This window comes from Struthio camelus, chromosome 20 (assembly GCF_040807025.1).
Source record: "Struthio camelus isolate bStrCam1 chromosome 20, bStrCam1.hap1, whole genome shotgun sequence".
Lineage (NCBI taxonomy): Eukaryota > Metazoa > Chordata > Aves > Struthioniformes > Struthionidae > Struthio > Struthio camelus.
The window spans coordinates 11376549-11397843 of NC_090961.1; the positions used below are offsets into that span (position 1 = coordinate 11376549).

The window sequence follows — 21295 nt, forward strand, 5'->3', positions numbered from 1 at the left end:
GCACAGCGGCATGCGGGCCAGCCAGCGAAGCGGGTGCGTCTGCCCGCGAACGGCGGCGTTCGTTCCCTCGCCCTCCCAGCGCCTCGGCAAGCCCTGCAGCCGCTCAGCAGAGCCGTTATTTGCTGAGGCCTCTCCAACCCCGCCTGCAGCAGTAAACCGCAATTCGAAGGCAGAGCTGAGCAAGAGCACCCAGGCTCCCGACTGCCCTCGTTCAACCTCCGTCTCCCAAGCAGAGCGGTAACGTTTCACCTCTGCTCGCAGGCGGCGTTAAGCAATAGTTGCTCTTTCGGGGCGTTTGTTGCGCTGCTGTTACCGCCCGCGGGAGCGAGGGAGAGCCGGGGGGCCGCGCCGCGACGTCGCGATCCACCTCCCCCCTTGCCTAGCCCGTCGCTCCCGTCACCTTTTTAAGACTTGCAGCCTACTCTCCCCCCCGGCGTCTTCGCAAACGAAACAGGCTTCAGCTTCGCCTCCAACGAGGAGAAAGAGGGGCAGCTGCGCGGCAAGCTCAGGCCTCCGAGAAAAGGTGCGAATGTTTAGGGCTCCTCCTGTAACAAAAGCCCCCCGGGCGCCCCCGCTGGAGGCTGCCCCAGAGGAGCAGCGCGGAGCAGGCGCCCTGCCCGGCCGGGCGCGCATCGAGCGGCGGCACCTCTCCGCGGGCCGCAGCGCGGGGTCCTGCCTGTTTCCTAGGACAAATAAAGAGCCAAGGATGCAAACAAGCCAGGAACCAGAGAGCTGGATCCGCATCCTCTAGCATGAGCCCCTCTTCAGGTTAAGGTTTTACTGCTTGTAATCACTCAGTACCCTGGGATCCTCCAACGAGGAAATTCCCGAGAGTGCTCGGAAAGGACGAATGCTGGTTTTACTTAAATTGCTTCAGCATAGTTAAAATAAATAGGACTGCTCTGGTGTCCTACGGTAGCAAGGTTTAGTCCAATGCCAGCCAGAGAGGTGCAGCAAGAAAGCTGCTCCCTGAGGCCAGCGCGGGCTGGTCAGGCGCTCAGCAGCCCGCGCGCCTCCTGGGGACGCACAAACCTCAGCCTGAGTCCCGCGTAGGCCCTTCATAACCGATTCAGGACGTCAGGGCCTTTCTGTGCCAGCCGAGAGGGCACCCGAAGCGTTTCACGCTTCCCCGTAACGCAGCCGCACCACTAAAAAGGAAATTAAAAGCGCGATAGCAGAGCGCTCTCAGCAGACAACGCACGGGTCTGTACGCTCAGCAAGGTAAACTAATATTTCTTCCCGCGCTGGCGAAGGCCAAGGGATGGGGAGCGGGGCTGAAATCTCGCATTTGCAGCGCATTGCTCTTCCCTGCTGCCCGCCTCTCTCCCCGGGCGCCGGGATAACCGCCGCCGGCGCCCTCGCGTCCTCGGCACAGAGCGGCGAGCGCTGGTTTGCAAAGGGGAGACGGAGTCCATAAAGGGGAAAAGCCAGATCAGCGGCGGTGTTTCAGGATAATTTTTCGGCCTCAGGGGTATCAGGCCAGCCCAGCTGAACGTGGCAAGTCACTGGCTGCAGTTAGGCCAGCGCCACCGGCTAGCGGTGCCGGCTGCTTCTCCCCGTCTCACGTCACTGGCATCTTCGCTTGTCCCCCAGGTATCTACTGGGTGTTGGGGGAGTTTCAAGCGCCGGAGCCGCAGCTCCGCTGACCTCCGGGTGCCTGCGGCCGGGCCCCCGCCGCCTCCCGGCCCCCCCGTCCATCTCCTCCTGCACCAGCAGCCAGAGCTGCCTTGCGGGGTCGTTTCTAGCAACGTCCGTTGGTCGGCGGCCCACAGAGAGGGGCCGGGATTTGCCCGTGGCAGCTCCGGGAGGAGCTCCGCTCCTTCGCGGGCCTCCTGCGGAGCTGAGGGGTGGCAGAGGCGAGAAGGGCAGGCGACGGCCGGGCGCGGGAGGGAAGCCGCGCTACCCGTCACCGATGCCCGTCTGCCCGCGAAACGCGGCCGCAGCCTGCAGGACGTCCCAGCCCTCGTCTCGGCCTCGTTCCTACCCTTGCACCCAAAGTCAGCACCCAGCACCCGGTCCCCGTCGGGTCAAGTCGGGTCGGGGGGCGGGGGGCGGCTCCACTCGTCCCTCTGCTCCGTTCGGCAGCAGGGAGCGAAACCCAGAGCGTTGCCCATCGGCAAACGGCCGAGTCCGGCCGTGCCGGCGCCGTAGGCAGGCCGGAGGGGAGCAGCGAGGCCGCGCGGCCCCCGGGGCTCGCGCCGCGCACGGCGTCCGAGGAGAAGGGAACATCCTCCAGCGACAGCGGCAGCCCCGAGCAAAGCCGCTAACTCAGCGGCTTGAGAGCAAAGCCCTGACCAGGGGCTGTGTTTGGGTTTATTTTCTATTTTAAATGCTCTTTCTTAAACAAAAGCAACATGCTAACGCTGAAACTGTGGCAACCCTTCCAGGAGCCGGCGCCCCGAGCGGAGCCGCGCGGCGCAGGGCAGCCGGGCTCCTTCAGCTGCAAGGCCTGAAGGGCAAAAAGCTGAAATGCCAAAAAAAAAAAAAACCCAAAAAGCAAAAAAAACTACCCCAAAAGCAAAAAAAAAAACCCAAAAAGCAAAAAAAAAAAAAACCCAAAAGCAAAAAAACTACCCCAAAAGCAAAACAAAAAAACCCAAAAAGCAAAAAAAAAAAAAACCCAAAAAGCAAAAAAAAAAAGAAAAACCTGTCGTATCCACAGCGCACCTCCCTGCAGCGAGCAAGGCACTTATGGGTGAAGGTGAAGCCAGAGCCCGGCGTGAACCGGCCGGGGAGGCACCAACAGCCCCAGCCGCGACCCAGGCCCCCCGAGCCCCCGGCCGCAGGCGCAGGCCTTTGCTAAATCGGTGTCACGAGTCCGCCGGGCCTCAGAGACGGGCTGCAGAGATTTGCCAAGGGCTGCGCCGGCTGCCCTTCGTTTTGGGCAGGGGGCACGCGTGTCCTAGAGGCCGGCGAGCAGGCTCTCGCCCCGCAACGGCTCTCGCGCCGCAGGACGGGCTCCTTTTCCGTCGGCGAGCGCCGGGCAGGGCGTCCTTTCACGCCAACGTGGTCTAGCTAAGCAAAAAGAGCCGTTTTTCAGATTTGTTGAAAAAAAAAGCGTCCATTCCGGTAAAGGCCAGAAGCAGCTCCTGGGTTTGGACCAGCTGGCGGGGAGCACCGATCCTTCCCCCTCCCTCTTTCCAGGAGCATCCCGGGTCCTGGCCGGGGCCGGCTCGCGGGTACAAGCTCCCGCCGGGCCCTTCCCTGCTGCCCCTTCCCGGCGGCAGCCTGACGGCTGACTTCAAAAAAATAACCCCCCAGCCCTTGGCCACGGACCCGGCCTCACCTGCACGCGCGGAAAGGTGGCGCGACAGTGACCGGGCAAACCTAAACTTGTCGGCGCTCAGGTGCAGAGCAAACAGAAGGCGGGATGAGCCTGAGCAAAGGCGCTCGAGCGGCTGCGGCTCGGCTTTCGGCCCGCCAGCCCCGCGCTCGGCGCCGGGGAAGCCCAGCACCAACCTGCCCTGCCCGAAAAAGGCTCCTCCGCTGACGCCGGCCGAGGCCAGCAGCCGCCGAGCCCCCATGTCGGTGCACCCGGACAACATATAATTAACGTTTAATTATATGTTACTATAACGCACGCTAGCAATTATTATGGACCTGCATTCAAACGCGCTCTGCTTGCGAGGCCTCATCAGCTTGCTGGAGGGGCCTGCTTGGTTGTTTTTGGAGAACCGGTGATGCTTTTAACTGCGCCATTTGCAATTCCACCAGCAAGATCATGACCTTTTTTTTTTTTTTTTTTTTTTTAATTTTTTTGGGTCAAGCGAGGCGGTTTTCTTGTCCAACACACGTTAGGGCTCAGCGAGCACCCTGCCCGCGAGCTGCCCAGCCTTCAGGCTTCGGGCACTTCGCCTCGGAGGCACCAGCCCGCGCGACAGCCCTGCGGCTCAGAGAGCGGCAGAAAGCAGGGCTGAGCCCTCAAAGCTCCTGAAGGCGACGGACGACGGCCATGAGGCGCCGCTGTTGGGAGGGAGGGCCGGGGCGGGGGCGGGGGGGTCCGCCGGCAGCAGCCCCGACGCCACGGGGAGGGGCACAGGCTCCTTCCCGTGGCCGCAGCGAGGTCCGCGAGCGCTCGGGCCGCCCGGCCGGGCAGGGACGCGGCCGAAAGCCTGCCCTCGCCCTCGCTGGAAGCAGGCCGGGCTTTTATTACCGTTTATGAATATTTTTATGAGCTATTGACTGCAAATGTCTCAGAGGGTTTCTGATTTCCCCCCCCCCCCCCCACCGCCCCGAAGGGGCAGATTTATGGAGACGGCTCGCGGCGGCGGCGCTGTGTCGCTTCGCCAGCGCCGGGGTGCTGTCGCCCTCCCGCAGAGCCGAGGCGCCGGCCCCGAGCAGCCCGTCCGCCGCGGGCTGCCCGAGCAGGAGCCCCCTCCGCCGAGCTGCCCGTCAGACGCCCTCCGCGCGGCCGCCTCGAAGCCGAGCGCCGGCGTCGGCCCGAGCCGCCCCGAGAGGCCGCTCAGGGCAGGCCCAAGCCGGGGCGACGGCTCCCGCCGCCGAGCAACCCCTCCCCGGCGAGGAAGAAACGGCGGCGGCCGGGCTCGGTGCGCGAGTAGGGACGTCTCCAAACCTACCCGAAGCCGTTGAACCAGGCGCCTTTCCTTCCGGCTCGCGGAGGGAAGGCCATCGCCACCGCCGGGTACGGATGTCGCCGCCGCCGCGCGGGCAGCACCCGGCCCAGCAAAGCCTGGCACCTTCCTCCCAATCCTTTCCTTAGCTGTTTCCTTAGCTGTTTTGTTTTTGTTTTTTTTAATTCAGGGAAGTGAATTGCCTCCAGGCAGGAGACGGGCAGCTGCCGCGCGCGGCTCGGCCGCGCAAGCCGGCGGCGCCGAGGCCCCTCGGCGAGCGCCCGCAGGGGCTGCTGCAAGGTCCCCGCAGCCGCGTTGCCCACCGCGCGCCCCGTAACCAAAGCCCGACTCCCACGCAGCCGAAAAACACATGAGCGTTTGCAGAATACACAAGGTTTAAAAACCAAAGCGGCCCCCAAACAACCTCACCGCGCCGCGGACTGGCCAAGGCCGGAAGGGACCTCTGGAGATCATCCTGTCCAACCGCCACGTGAAGAGGTGGCCGCCTTCTCGGTTGCTTGGGTATATTCCCCACGTGTTTGTATTTTTCCTTTCAAACCTAAAGAGGAGCAACTCGTCCCCGGAGCTGAAGTTTCGGCGGTAAAATTCCTCCTACCGAACGCTGCGAGACTCGTGATACACACCAGCGAGTTGGCAACGCTGCAGACAAACAAGGGCCAAACTCATTTTAAAGCACTTTTTTTTTTTTTTATTGATTTCATTGAAAACAGAACAAGAAAATGATCAGAGCCAAAAGACTGCTCCTTTAAAACGGTCAAAAACATTAACAGAAAAAATAATAATAATAAACATGACGGCATTATGAATGTTCTAGAAGAGATGAACAAAAAAAAAAAAAACTGTTACTGCACTAATTACAGTATTTAAAGATATATGCAAAAAAAATTAAGATAATGACCTGCCCAGCCATCACACAAAAGGTGATGGCAAATTTATTCACACTACAATACTAACAATTTAAAAAAAGTTTTGTGTTTTTTCCTGCATTTTATACTAAAATCACTTTGTTCTTTTTATACAATTGATAGTTTATATTCACGTGGTGAGCAAAAATCACACCAGAATCAGCACCGTTTTTGTTTTGTGGTTTCTTTTTGTTGTTGTTTTGTTTTTTTATTTTTATTTTTTTTTAATGCTAGTCCCCAATGTTTCAGTAATGGTAAAAAATAAATCAGTTTATTTAAACCTCATAGCGTGTGGCTTAAAAATTAATCGAAGGTGCCCAGCGTTGAGAAAAGTGATGGGAACAGATGAGCTGGTGGCATCTGGGATCTTCTCGCTGTGACATGTCTTGCCCGCTGTTCGCCCCTGCCGGCAGACGTGAGTCGAGGTTCTCTATAATATATATATCATTCACTTTATTTTTTTAAAAAAGAAAACTGGTTTTCTTAAGAAGTTAGTGTCTTGTACAATCGCCTTCAACCTTCCCTCTCTAAAACTGCTAACGTGATAGGAGAGGAAAATCCTTCCACTGATGAAACAAACACTGAAACAGTAACATGGCCAAGAGGCGTAGACGAGAGCTGGTTTTTAACGGAGAAAGCCTGGTAGGGAACAGGGTCTCAGGAAAGAGTCTCCGGTCCGCTCAGGAGAGAGAGACTACGGCCACAGGGATTAAGTATTGTGGATTTCTTCTCATTTAGAAGAGAAAAAGAGTTAAGGTGGTGGATTTGGTAACAAGGAGGCATCTGTTGGAAATGCCCTCTAGCTCCTAGTGACAGAAGAGGGACAGACCACACCGCAACGTCCTGCGAGATGTGCGAGAAATTCACGGTTTAAAAAAAAAAAAAAACAAAACAAACAAACCAACAAAAACAACCAGCAGAACCTGCCCCTGGGCTGTGCCAAGAAAACCAAAACGCCAGCACCTCCCTCCCCCCTCCCGGCCTCCCCCCTGCTTTTAGAAAGAAAGTCCCATCAAGTATTCAAAGTTTATTACAAGTGAACTGGAGATGACTTGGCATGAGCGATCCATTCAATTAACAATATTCGGAGGAGGACGGGCAGCTCTCCCTTGGCTCTGACAACACTTAGCACATTAAGAGACGGAGGCCAGGACAGCTCGCATGGAAAAAACGCAACAGCCACCCCTCCACACGCACTGTAAAAACCAGCAGCTTTCCAGGACCGGGGAGGGGAGAACAACATCACGGAGGCGGGATTCGCTTTTACTTATTCCTCAAGTAACAGTCGGTGGCACAGCCCTAAGTGTCACGAACCCTTGGCTTTCCTTGAGCGGGTTTTCTCTTTAAATGGAAATTCAGACAGTATGTGAATCTATAGGGTTAAAACAAGTCAGTCTCTGGGGAGCGGAGCCTCAAAAGGGGCCGGCTGCCGTGGCAGAGCTGGTGTCAGGGAGCCCGTTTTCCTGGGTGTCCTGGGACGAGGTGCTCGCCTGCCGCTGGGCCAGCGCTGAGCTCGAGTGTTTGCACTTGGGTGAACCGCACTGACAGCTGAAGTATTTGCCTTTGATGTCCCAGAACCTGTCTCCGTAGTCAAAGCTGGAAGAGAAAGACAGAAACGGGGGGGGGGGGGGGGGTCACTGGAAAGCAGGGGCCGGAGCGAAAAGGTTCACGCGTCAACACAAGCAATTTGGGGGTCGTAATCCCTGGCGCTGCCGGCGATCTGGGCCTTCACCGAGCTTCGGGGGAAGCCATGCCGGGGGGACCCTGGGGACATCGCCTGGCACGCAGAGAGAGAGGGCCAAACAGCTGAGGCGGATCAGAGCTTTTGTCCCTCTACAGGAGGAACAGGTTCGAGAGATGAAAATTCAGGTGCACGCAGCCTTGGCACCTCGGTAGGGTCCCCTGTTCTCCATCAGGCCTTTAAGATCCACCTCGGGCCAAATCCACACCCATTTCTGTTTTCTGTTTTAATCCCACTGCTGGGCGACGAAGCCATCCAGCCCTGGCCTGTTCACAGGGAGCGGAGCTGTGCAAGGGTTGCTCTAGGCCCACCATGCCACAAGGCTTCCTAGCCATAAATGCAGAAAACCTGGGGCAACAAAACAGAGGAGGAGGAAAGAATGGGAAATTCAGCACTTGAGCCTTGGGGACATAGACGCCGTGGGGTTTGTATCGGTGAGAAATACTGTGAAAGGACCTACAAGGTGTCTTCTCACTGCAGAGGGGAAGGTGCGGGGTCCTACACAGACGCTCCGCCCACATACAATAGGAAAGGACATTCCTCTCCTCCTCATAGCATCGCCTCACAAAGCTACACCTTGGACTGGTCCACTGGGGAGAAACAACTCAAGATACCAATCCTAAATCCTGCCCATCGAGGTGAGAAACAAAACACAACAGCGCCAATCACAACACATTCACCTTCCCATACGGGGAAAAAAAAGATACCAGAGGGATCTGTCCTCTTAACAAAACTCTGTCTGTCACATCAGAGGGAAGAGAGGATTTCTTTTCCACGCCTGTGTGCAGGAGAGGTGCAAACCCCAACCTGCACTCTCTCCAGCACCTCCAGGTCCCTAACACAGCCTGGGCACCTTTCACAGAGCTCTTCTCCGCGGCTCTGATTAGGAGATACTTTGATAAGCAGCCTCCCAGCGATAGCAACTGGAGCAAGACGGACCAGAATCGGGCCGGGCCCTCTAAAAGGAGCGGCACGTCTTCTGCCAAGGCTGAACTGGATCCTGCCAGAGCACCAAGTGAGTCACGTTGGTGCAGCACACAGGATGCTACGGTGTCTGTACTCTGCCTCATCCTAGACGTGCTGCCTCATCCCGGATGTGCTGCCCACCCCACTGTCCATATCCCCTTTGAACTGAACCAGCCCACTGGGTGCAAAACCAGTCCTTTCAACCCCTCTTCTACATCTTACTTGACCCGCATCCTACAAGATTAGGCCATTCTTGCATAGTGCTCTGCCAAGCGGCACGAAGCACTCTCAGCACTCACAGAGGTGACAGGGCCTATGCTGGACAGTAGCTCTGCCGCTGGTGTTACAGCTTTTAGGTTTATGGGGTTTTTGTAGTTTTTTGTGATCTCAACTTCAGGCTGCTTCGAAAAAGGTTGGGGGAACGGGAGGTAAAGCTCGTAAATGTCATAAAAAACAGAAGGAACTGGAATAGTATAAAGTCAGTGACACAACTAGTCATTTTGCTCTGGATCTAAAATACAAAACAGGACACCTTAAAGGTTTCTGCACTACCTCAGCGCAGCTCCTAGGTCTGCACGGCACACACACAGCAGTAGTCCCCAAAGACCTGGCACCTCGGGTTACCATTTACACCTTCGCGGAGCACACGTGCAGCTCTGCTGCTCAGGAACAGGGCAGCACGTTGCACATTCTGCCATGAAAGATGACAGCGGCAGCAGAGGACAAGCCCACGGACTGCTGCCTTTCTGCGTCATAAAATGGGCAAACCCCAGGCTCTCACACTGGTAGAAAACCATTCACTACTGGTTTGCGCAGTGCTTCAAATTCCCCATGGGCGGAGGTAAGGGACACGCTGCAACAGGCCACACATGGCTAGAAGGCAGCGGAGATGTCCAGGAGAGGAATTCCCTTCCTGACCCTGCAGACTCACTTGCGTTACCAGCATTACTTCTTCCCAGCCCTTTTAAAACACCCATACAATGTCGTGCTCCAGTTCCTAGCATGGGCTGCTGCTCCTTAGGCAGCTCTCTCCCTTTGGGAAGAACCGTTTGATCCATTCGTTTCTCCCCTAAGCCAGGTGGCCAGTCCCCGGTGGGAACGGCACACCAGGGCAGTACCTACCCGATTTCTTCTCCGGCTTCTATATGCCTTGTGCTGAAGAAGGCGATCCTGGGAAAGCGGAGGTCCTGATGCGACATGAAGACCCGCACCGGGATGAGGTTTGGCTCACAGAGGTGGTTTATAAAGCGGCTGATGTTGCCATAGAAACGAGCATCTATGCAGTACACCTCTCCATCCTACAGGCAGGAAAATTGAATGTTTCATTACATGAAGTTGTTTTTAATGTTATTACTGCTATTTGTTTAAAAAACAACCAAACTACAGGTCATTCCACTAATACCCTGAAGAGCTTCACAAAGAAAGACTAGGGCAGGCTTAAAAATCGCTAAACACATACACTTTTATATTAAACAGTACCCCGAAAATGTAGTTTCTCTCCACACAGCACTATGCCCCCGCAAGCCCTACGACCTTTGAAAACGCTCCTGACGTTAGCTGGCACATCAGCTCTCCGCAAACCTGCTCTGCTAAAGCACCAGTTTGGTATAGTGGGATTTATGTTTGGTGTAGACAAACACCTTATGGGTAAAAGCCACTGCATAGGGGGAACCACTATCCCTTCTCTCCTCCTAATTGAACATGACAGCTAGGAAACACAAAGCCAGAGCCTGGAGAAAACATGGTTTTCTGCAGATAAAACTGAAAGCGAGAACATAGAAATTCCCCTTCCAAAGTGCCCAGACCGCAGTAATATTTTGTTTTCTTTGAAAATAAAAGAAACCCCCTCAGGGCTTTTTTATTCCAGCAGAGAATGACTGTGCAAAGCAGAGACTTTAATTACAGAAGCTAATTTCAGTTGCAGAGAGGCCAAAAGCAAAAGGATCCATTAGCAGTGCTAAAATTCCCTCTTGGGCAAGCACCTCGCAATCTTTAATGGATGAGCTGTGCCAGATTATACCGTCCGACTGATACAGGAGCCCAGGGAAAGATCTTCCAGTGGCTGGGGGAGGTGTCATCCACATGGGCCCACACCACGCCAGAGTGTTACAGGCTCTAATTTTAATGACAAGTAACTCTAATCACCCCCTCACTTTTATCCATGCAGATGCCACCTTCTTGGGTGAAGACAACATCACCCACTACCATATCTCGTGACCACCTAGAAAGATCTGAGCTCTCCACCATACAAGCCAAGACGTACTTCTCAGGAAAGGAGCCAGCATCCTGCTGCGTTAACCAACACAAGCAGCAAGCTCACAGTAAAGCTGCTGAGGAGGACAACTCCCAAAGCAAACTGCTTCGCAAAACCCTGCTCCAAGGATCTGGGGAAGTTACGAGCCACACAGTGGCAAAAGCAGGGAGAAAGAGCAGCAAACACGAACCTGCTCTGGGGTGAGATGAGGCTCATTCTCAAGAGAACAGAAAGCAAAAGGACTCTGTGAAAGGCCTGTACGGAAGACGGCTGCATTCACCTCTCACACCTAAAAAATTCAGTGCTTGAAGTGGAAAGGCATTATGATTTCAAACAGCCTTTAATGACCCAGATTGCCAGCTGAAATGCAAAGGGTTCGTGGTCAGGTCTGAATCCCTATGTGGCTTTCTGCTGGCTTTCCCAGACGAGCAACAGCAGGGTAAGGTGTCTGAGGATCCTCGGGGCAGTGATCCTGCAGTACTGCTGTTTAACCGACTTCATCGGTGTCACAAGAGCTGGGTAAGCAGTTGTGTCAAAAGGCAATTGAGAACATGGTGAACGGGAAGGCACCGGCGTTCCTTAGAAGGGAGGGCAGCCAAGAGAAAGCCATCCTTGCCTCGCAGACAGTAGACTGCACAAAGACATCGGGGTGCAGCTCTGAGCAGAGCTTCTCTTTAACTGAATAAAGCAGGACTCAGTGCACGAGCAAGGACTGCAAAAGCTGGGCTTGCACCTGGGAAAAGGCTGGCTTAACTCTCAAACCTAATTTAGCAGTGGAGTGACTGACCATCGCAACACAAGGGGTTTAAGCTCAGGCTTCACTGCAGTCTATCAATGTTTTAGGTAAGTTCCTTAACCGATATGTGTCTGTATGCATGGGAACCACTAAACTGGAAGAGACAAACCAACACTGTGTAAGTGTCCAGTTACCACAAAGCCTATTTTTAAAATGTTAGCTGGGTATGATTCTGCACAGTTTCCTACATATGTTCACATAACATTCTCCTTTTACATAAAGGAGAGATCCCAGCTCTACCCTGGGGCAACACCAGGGCAAAACACGTTTTTCGTGTTCCTAAGATACTTTGAGACCTTGCCATGAAAGTTTGGCTAAAAAGCATCAGAGCAGGCAACTTGAACAGAAAGCAACCACCGCAGCTAAAACTCGGTCTCAGCTTTCCCAAAGATAACATGTTTTTCCAGTTCTCTAGGACAGAGATGAGAGAACTATCCTTTTAAGCAGTGGAAGCCCAGACGGTATCTGCCGTGTTATGTTCCCCTCCCTGAAAGCCCAGAAGTGGCAGTAAGTTTTGGCTGTTAAACGTTTGCCTGATGATTCACAATGCATGTGGCCTTGAGCTCTCAAGAGACACTAGGGACATCAGAAATAATATTCTCATCACTCTCACAGCACAAACTCCAGCCAGTTTGACACAAACTCCAGCCAGTTCTTGAGACACTCAGAGGCCCTGCAAGGCAGGTCCCTGTCAGGAGGGAGCCTTCAGACCCTCTTTATCTTCCCACCACTCAGGAGGCAAGAGGACCTCTCTCACTCTCCCCTGCCTTCACAGCACTGCCTTCTGCCCTCTTCAGCTTGCCTGACAGGTCTATTTTGATGAATACCGACTGACTGGGTGCCTGTTATTCGACAGATGCTCCACTTTGAAAATATCCTGAAAAAGACTACGTTCTTGCTACTGCACTTAGGCCTCTCTCCTTGTTTCACTGCAGGCTCCATTAACAGACAATCCAGAGGCTCTCCCTCAAAGCTGCACCCGCGGGCTAATCTGGGAGGCAAGGCAAGGCCCAGGCAGACTACAAACTGCACAAACCAGGCTGAAGCCCCCACGGCTCTTCAGACTTCCTGGGTCAGCTCTTCCCATTTCACCTCTGGGGGACAGGAACACAGAAAGGCTAGTAGTGCTTCCCCATCTCAATGGGATACGCAAAAATCCATCAAGAGATATGCCAATTTATGGCAGTAGGGGACACCTTAAGAGGTCTTCATCTTACAGTAGATTGCTGAAGACAGGGACAGCAACGTTTACTCTTTAGAGGTCAACAGGGATGTGCATCAATACAGCAAAACCTAATGTACTAAGAGGTAAAATACATCCAAAATTTCTGCTTCTAGTTCAGGCCCTGCTGGCCCACGTTGAGTGCTGGTTCATCCCAGGGATCACTATATAAATAACCCTTCCTTAAACACAAGTTACCACTTAGCTTTGGGCTCAGACTCTTCCTCGTGTTTATGTTCATATTTCAGAGAGGGCAAACATCCGAGCGGCTCTCAGTCTGCACATGATCTTCCAGACCTTGTTTAGAGAACTGAGACCACCCTGAAACGCCATAATCCTGACACGGAGTGAGAAGCAGCATGGAAATGACTGCATCTCTGCTCTCTGAGGAAGAAGGATGAAGGGTGTACCTAGGAGCTGGTCCAGCCATGATTCTGGGTGTTAATTACAATTCAATCCCTCTGTTTACAAGGGAACTTTTTTTTTCAGTCTTTGAGCTCATTCATCAACTTCCTGTTATGAAGAAATTACAAAGCTGCCCATCAACTCAGCTGCAAGCCTGCATTCTCCTATACACACACCTGAATATCAAAAAGCTGAACAACTGAACTGAGGATGTCCAAATGGTTTTGAGAGAGGAGCACCTTGCAACGGAAACTGTCATGGGCAGCCTCTAACACAATGGCCCAACATGGCCAGACCTTGTGTTATTTTAGCAACCCCAAAACCTTACCTCAATCTCTTTACATTTTGAATAAAACACAGCTAGGAAACGGTCCTCCTCTTTGCAAGCTTTCAGATAGTGCTGTACATCCAAGTGGAGGCAAATATTCTCTCTGCTCTTTTGGAGCAGCAAGACCACATTTTTTTTCTCACCAGCCACCTTCATATACTGTACCTTGTTGTCAAGGTCGAAGAGGTAGGAGTCCTCTTCACGGACATCTGCCTCAGAATCAGATATCAGCTCGCCAACATACCTGCAGATAAACATAAAACGCAGAAATAAGATGCTCGTGCGACCACAAACTTGAGTTTCAATGCCTCTTTCTTACGTGCAAAGGTAAGAGGGAAATAAAGGGACACAGTCCAGTTATAAATCATAACCTATAACTTCAGCAGTGAACCTATAACTTCAGCAATGTAAGTCATTTCAGATCCACCTAGGTGAACTCAGCTTTGCCAACTTACAGCAGTTAAAATCTGGCTCCAAACTCAAAATCTTTTCAGGACAACACTTTTAACATTAAAAATGAGTTTTGTTTCCAAAAAAATTTACTTTTCCCAAGGATTCCGTTTCCTTTTGCAATTCTGAGCTGGCCACAAACGATGGAATAATTAAATTCTCCTTATGTTCACTGTCGGACTCATGCCCTGCTCTCCTAAACAATATTGCAATGTTTGTGCTGTTACCTCCCAATGCAAACTGTTTGTCTCTGTTATTCCAGGACATTTTGACTGATTACATATGCTACTTACCTGAAAAAGTCTTTTTTTTTTTTTTTAATGCAATTTAAAGGTGAGCTTTAACCTGACTTGATAGCATCCCTCAAAGGATCTAGGCTTCTTTCTCATCCCTTTCAAACAAGACTAGATGACCTGAGTTAACAACCACAGCGTTGTAAAAAGAGGTGTAAGGAGGATCATAATCAGGCCCTCCAAGCACTGTGAAGCATGAGGTCCTTGGCCTGACCTGCTGAGAAGGTCTAAATATATGCACCGTCTTCCACACTCCAGCCAGATCTCATTTGTGTCACCAGAGCCCTGGTCAGAGAGGAGACTCCCCTGGCACTGGTCTTCCCACGTTTGTCTGTCTCCATCTTAAACAGCTTTAGACTGCCTTCTACTCAACACTTCCTGCCCTGCTCAGCTTGCAACCAAAATACGAGACATGAGAGGACGAGGACAGAGTCAGAGGGAGGAATACAAGACAGAGGCAACAGCACAGTAGATTCTGGCACATAACTGAGGTCTTCCTGGGCTTTTAACGCAACACTAATTAATGAGAAGCAAAGGATTCTCAATACAAATAAATACTCTTTGTAGCATCAGCACAGCCTTCCATGATAGTAGCCATTATATCAGCATTCTCTTTGGGCTTTCAAGGCATTTTAGAAGTGTTAACCAACCATATCCATTTCCCCTTGGGGCTCACGACAGCATTTAACTGCAGGGCTTAGGAAGAGGAGAGCCATGAAACATAAACCTGGAGAGGCGTCACGTACTCTGTGAGAAGGGGCCATTTGGCTGCAGTTCCCAAACTCGAGCAGTCTTCCAGAGTTGTTACATCAGACCAGGAGGCTGCTACTTCTGTGTGTGAACCTACTGTTTGCCCCCACTGCATCTTGTTATTTATTAAGCACTCCCGTAAGGCTGCAGCATTACTGGAATTCACACACTCATTGGTGACCCGAAGCAATAGGAAGATTATGGCCAGAGAAGGAAATAGCTGTAGCATGACACAGTAGCCAACGGCAGCTAAGAAACAGCTGAATAATGCTGCATGGAGAGGCATTTTGTTTAGCGAGAGTCACATCAGGTTACAATTCGCTGATACAAAATACCACAACCTAATTAAAAGTTGTTGTTTAGATGTTCCTTTAAAGGTCGCTCCTGCAACTGGTCTTCCTTTCCAGCAATGCTTACGAATACAAACAGTTCCCTTAATGCCAGGGTCCAAAATTACGGGAAGGAATTGCAAGCGTTACATGTTCCTACTGCAGGACAGAGCAGGAGCATCAGCCCTTCGTTTAGGAACTCCTGAGGTCAAGACAGTGTTTTTCTTCTCTGCAAGACGTTCAGCACTAGTGCTGATGGCAAGCAGCTACACCTCTCAGAGCTTTACACCGTCCCTCATGACTGCAAAACCTGAGCGCGCTCCATGCAAAAATCACGAGCAACAAGAAGTCCCTAAGTACAGGCTCCAGCCTTTCTCTTCTTTTGGTGCCGGAGGAGGTAAGCCTGGCGCTTCCCTGACGGAAGGTGTGGCTAAAATACCTGGCTCTGTTCCCACGGTCTCTCATTAGCCCATTACTGTTTTGTACAGAAACAATCTAGGTGGGATCTATCAGGGAATTTTGAGAGGGTGCAAGAGCAACGCACAAACCACCACTATGGGATAAGGAGCAGGGCAGTTCCTCGGACCTCTGCTCTCCGCGTCCCACTAATTCGAAGGCTCTTCAATAAAAGTACTTAACCAGCTGTACCATTTCCGGCAGCAGCACTTCTGTTATTTAGAAAGCATAACATAAAAAACATAAATACAGCAGATTCAAAACACCCCACAGCCAACGGTTAGCGCCAGAGGAGCAACAACAAGTCCTGTGTAACGACAGACCCTGGGGTCAGGGAGAAACCTGCACTGAGCACACAGGTTTCCTGAGCGTACGCGAGCGGGAGGGCCTGCAACGCTCCTCCGAGCACGGAGCGGGCACAGAGGGCAACGCTGCTACGTCCCCCAGGCGGAACTGCTGCTTGAGGGACCGTGCCGAAGGCAGCGGAGGCCCTTCGCGGAGGGCTGCACGGCAGCCGTCCTCACTCTGCGGCCTGGGGAGCCCTTGAGACAAGCGGAGAAGGGCTGGCTAGCCGCAGCGGGCTGGCTTCGCCTTGCTCCCAGCTGCCAAACGGCTTCTGGACACCGCTAAACGCTTCCTGCAGAAGCGCCTGCTGTGCCTCGCCAGAGGGACTGGCTGCAATCAGAAATGGGAAGGGAAATAATTTTTGAGCGATCGCGAAGAAAAGCTGAAAGGCACGTGAAGTAGAGGGCAGGCTGAAAATATGTGAACAGTACGTGTGTAAGGAAGGCAGTTACACACACAGCAGGTCTGTCTGCACAAGCACTAGGGACCAGGAGTTCTGCAAAATAAAACCTTTGCAGCTATTCCAGATTTACTCCCCACGTGGGCATGCACATAAAATTATGGAATAGAAGTCATTTCTGATGCCAAAACAGTTAGCATCCTTCCAAAAGCAAGAGAGTAATACTTCCAGTATAAAATGACCAGCCATTCACAGGGAGCCGCTCCTGACAGTTAATGCAAAATGCTGCGCCACCAGAGCTGAACGACTGTGTGCAAACAGCCTCCAAGCACTGCGAACACTGGAGTTTCTTTAACAGAGGTGAGGAAAAGAAGAAAAAAGCCTACAGGTTGCATATAAAAAAAAAAAAAACATAGCTAGGAAATCAATGCAGTTAGCTTGAAGAGAAAAGGTCTGCAGCTGGTGAGTTGTGCAAACGATGCGTATGTGCGTGAGAGCGATGGGGACGGGGGAAAAGGACGTGCCCATGCGAGACCCAGGCCAGCTCAGTTTGTCAGTACCCAGCTCATTTAGGTAATGAAGACGACAGCAGCTTCTGGCGAGTGCCAAGGGAAGAGCTAAGTGCGCTTGTGGTATCCGAACCCCATCAGCCCTGATGCCGTGTACGACGCGCCCATTTGTGTTAATTACACCGTCGCGCAGAACTGGTTTCCTTGGGCTGCCTGTGTAAAACCGTTTATTCCTCTTTTCTGTTAACAATCCAGCTGGATTGGGTAAAGTCTGCGCCTTGTTTCTTTAGGAGCAGAGTTTGCTGTAACCAGGACACACAGGCCTTCTGCGACTTAACAGGGAGCTCCACCTGAAGACAGATTTTAGACTTTATAGCCATGAACGGCCTGGCTTTAAGCTTTAACCCTGAAAAAAAAAACATTTAATGGTCTTGCAGCTCCTAACATGAGTTTCACATGGATCTTATTCAAGATCTTAAATGACTGCAATATCACAATGAAGACAACACTTTCCAAAATGTTTAATAAATTACAGATATCACTTTAAGGCCTAAGGAACCATGCAGTTCAACAGCAGTTTTTTTTCCACTTGACATAAATCTTAACATTTTTGTTCTTAAGTACTTTATTGAATCAGGGCCTAGGCATGTGCTTAAAGCCAAGTGCTTTAGTGTCTTGCTGAATCAAACTAAAATCGAGCTCCGACACTGGAAAACCTCTCGGTAAGTCAGTATTCTACGGAAAAAGGTCCAGTAAAAAAACATGGTTCCAAATTCCTTTGACCTCTTAAGTGTGCCATAACCCTGGTGAACACACGGCTTGAACATGACATTTTCAGCACAAACCAAATCAATTTTTTCCCCACCCCTTGTCTTTCGCAGGGGTAACACAGAGCCCACAACTGCAAGCTGACTGCAGATCCCAGCAAGATGGAAAGGAGTGGAGAGAGCTTAAGGATACGAGGAAAAGGGCAAACAGAGCAGGAAATGGAATCAGGAAACCTCTGACGGAGGGTAGACAGCTCTGCTTGACGTCAATTTGATTTGCGTGAAAACCTCTCCTTAAAAAGGAGTGAAGCACAAACCATCCAAGCCCTTGGGAAGTGATGTCTTTGCGCGAGCTAATGAAAGCTGAATAACTTACTCGCACACAAAGGTTCCCAGTGGAATGTCTTGCATTGTTCGCACACCCCAGCCCATCTTTTGCGTCCGATAAAGCTGTAATCGAGTCCTGGAAAACAGGAAGGGAAGCCACATTAATGACCGCAGACGCAGCACTCCACAGAAAAGACAACAGACTTCTGTAGAGCGAAGGGCGAAAAAACAGCAACTTTCCATCAGCAAAAACTCACTTTCAGAGATGATTTCAGTATGCAATCCTTATCTCACTATCTCACGCTGGCGCCGCTACATGCCTGTACACTCCTCTCCCGCTGCTGCTCTCGGCAAGCAGACACGCGCTCGAGGGGAACAGGCTGGGCCAAGGGACGGGTGCTGCTAACCCTTCATCCCAGCTGTGCTTCATGTTGGTGTGCAGTCAGTGACCAGGCAAATTAAAGGCTGAGAAAAGAGGTACGGGAGTGGATGCTGTGTTGTCACACCTCCGATGATTTACTTGAGGGACAGCAGCATCACACTACTGATATATCCTTCCCTTTCACACACATCCCCAGCACTCAGAGGAAGGAAGGGATAGCAGAAAGGAAACTACAGCACTGTAGCTCTAAAAGGAGGTGTGCTGCAGGGGGAAGGCAGGGAGCTTAAGGTGAATTAAGAACACCTTGAGCTAAGTGCTCTGAGCCCTTTGCCCTCTGCAGAGGCCAGTGCATTTAGCCACTCCATCATATCCAACTCCCTGGCTGAAAGACAAGGAAGAAATGCAGCACCTTGAAACTTCTTGGTGTAATAGCTGCTCTATGGAATTTTACTGATATAGTTTATAGGCAGAGAAACAATCCCGTAAGTCATTCTGCCTCCTGCTCAGCCAGAACTTGAGTTAAGTGCAGGATGAACGATCGCCAGGGCTAGGGAATGCTCTCTCCCCCGCCTAGGGAACCAAAACCCACTTTTCAGCAATGCGGTTATCAGAATAAAGAGAAATCTGATGTTCACCTTAACTTCACCCTGTTGCTTTTTCCAGTATTTCTCTCCTCGTCCTCCCACCCACTCCTCCCCTCTTTGCACTGCCAGCTCACACACCACCCTACTCTCTGGGGCCGCACCATTCTCCCATACTTGCTCACAGCTCCTGAAGCCTTAACCAGGGCAACACACGGTTTCAAGGGAATGATCACTCTCAGAAAAACTGCTTATAACATTGTATTTTAGGCTTGCGGAAGCTCCCCTCTATTCCACCTCGGTCATCACCAGCAGAACAGGCAGCCGAGCTCAGATCGCAGGCCCTGCTGCTGGGGACGATACACACAGCAGAGGGAACGTGGCTCGCTTCTCAGACTTCCGGCTGAGCTGGGTCAGCTTGCCAGATGGAAACGTGTGCACTGCTGCGCAGGGTTAATTTGGAGGAAATCTGATAAAGGAAGCACTGAAAATGGAAAGGGAGCACCCACGTGTCACGCTGCAGACCCAGTCCCAGGAGGTTTCCTTGATTCCCCCCAGAGCGACCTCAAGCACTGCTCTGCCATGCGACAGGCCTTACCACGAGCTTCCTGACAGACTCGGTCTCCCAGGCTCGTGGCTGGGTTTCCAGCCCTTCCGGTCTTTCACAGAAAAACTTTAGGAAGCAAAAAATGCAAAAGCAGCAGACCTAATTATACAGCTCCTAAATAAACACCCACAAATACACCGGAGGAGCTTGGCAGAGAAAAACCAGAGAGGGGGGTAAAGTTCTGGTGGAAACACATCAAGCCTTTTTCTAATTTATTTTTAACATTGCAAAATGTCATTGAAACTACCAAGTTTGCAAGGAAGTGTGGTCCGTACTATAAAAAAAAACCCGAAAAAGTAATTTTTCCGGTATGATTCTGTAGAAATTCGTCCTATTACATTTAATACAGTGGCTAACTTTTCCAAAGTGAAGATCCAAAGCAAAACATTTTAATGTTTTAATTTGGCACCAAAATAACAAATGGCCTAATCTGCAGCACTAAGGCCAACAGGTATTCAATTATCCAGTTCAGGGGGAATCGGGCCAACCCTCTGGGAACTTTAAGAAGCCAAGTCTGTGTATGCTGGCCCATATTTCTCCTATAAGCTGCTAACTTAAAATGTTTTCGGAATTAAGGTTTTGGATTTTCTCTTCTTCTGGTTTTATTTTCCTCAGAGATCTCCATCTGAAAAGTTACATGTTGGCTGCTCATGCAAACCCACAAGCCACTTATGTTTTATGGTCAGGCTGACTAAAGATCACCACAGTTCCCATGTGATGGGGGCAGAGGCAGAGTGGGAATCTTAACTGATCTCATCAACCTGCTTCTGCTTCTTTCGCACCAGCAGTGCACAGGAACTCGCTGCTTTGCTTCCCACCACTCTGTGGTGGCACCTGCCCCACTTCTGTCTCATCTTTGGAAGTCCTGGCTTCCGTAGGTTTACAGACAAGCAGAGACTAGAGAGCCAGGAAGCTCTCCAGTTTGGTGTTGTTTTCCCAAGATAAGCTGCGTTCGGATCCTCCTTCTCACCTGAGCCCATTCTGCACCACCCGGTTCCTACAGGTTCGCCAGCACGAGCATGCGTGATTACACTCAAAGATCAGAGGCGGCTCAGCCATGTTGAATTCAGGCAGGAGTCGGCCATCCTGAAGAGGAGATGCATTCAAGACTGGGTTAGCTTTCTGTTCCTGTGACCCTTCCAAACCAGAGGCAGGCCAGAGCAGATTTCCCCCAAGCGTAAAACAGGCTAGACAACCACAATGTGGATGCATGCCCCAACCTCCCCAAAAACAGAGAGTCCGATCTCAACTACCTGAAGAGGCTTTGCTCTACCTCAACAGCGGCATGTTCATCGCTATCAGAAACAGCTGACAAACAGCAAGAGACTGACTAGATTTTGTTGCCTGGCATCGCCCCACCACACACCAACCGTAATCTTATAGTGCTGTGCAAAACCCAGTAGCCATCACTATCATTTTGCAGTGCTGGAAGGGAGAAGCGGACACTAAGTCTGTCTCTGGAATAAGGCCTAAATTTCCAGTTTACCTAGTACACCGAAGTTCTGCGAACCGCGTTTCTTTCCCAAAAAACCCTCCCAAAAAGGCTGCAGTTCAATTATGCACCAACCACAAAGGATTAAGAAAGTGATAGTCACAGTCCATCATATTTAACAAGTTTGGCTTTATAGGCTCAAAAGGTGCAATCGCCTATTAACATGTAAATAAGATGGCTACAAAGCAAAGAAAGATGCCAATATTCCCCCGGGGAGAAACTTGCAGAGATTCACAGAACTTCTGATCTGAGCAGAACCTGTCCAAATATAAGCAACAAAACCTCCCGGGAGGATGGATTCAAGCATGCTTACCCACAACAAACCAGCCTTCTGGCAGTTAAAACATATTTACGCTGTCTTCATCAGGAAGGCTCATAATAAATAAAAAGCAAGCAAA

At 51.3% G+C, this 21295-nt stretch overlaps 1 protein-coding gene across 44 annotated transcripts in view; it reads right to left on the reverse strand.

Annotated features, from left to right (window-relative positions):
• Positions 1 to 5619: 5619 nt before the first annotated feature.
• The window catches only part of EHMT1 (euchromatic histone lysine methyltransferase 1), a 128895-nt gene continuing 113219 nt past the window's right edge, over positions 5620 to 21295 (reverse strand). For all 44 annotated transcript variants that reach the window (XM_068914329.1, XM_068914305.1, XM_068914326.1 and 41 more), the window contains 5 exons: positions 20376 to 20491; positions 17885 to 17971; positions 13375 to 13453; positions 9327 to 9502; positions 5620 to 7093 (listed from right to left, as the gene is read on the reverse strand). In XM_068914329.1, the coding sequence (XP_068770430.1) occupies positions 6910 to 7093; positions 9327 to 9502; positions 13375 to 13453; positions 17885 to 17971; positions 20376 to 20491 (642 nt within the window). In that variant the 3' untranslated portion in view covers positions 5620 to 6909. The remainder of the gene's footprint in view (positions 7094 to 9326; positions 9503 to 13374; positions 13454 to 17884; positions 17972 to 20375; positions 20492 to 21295) is intronic.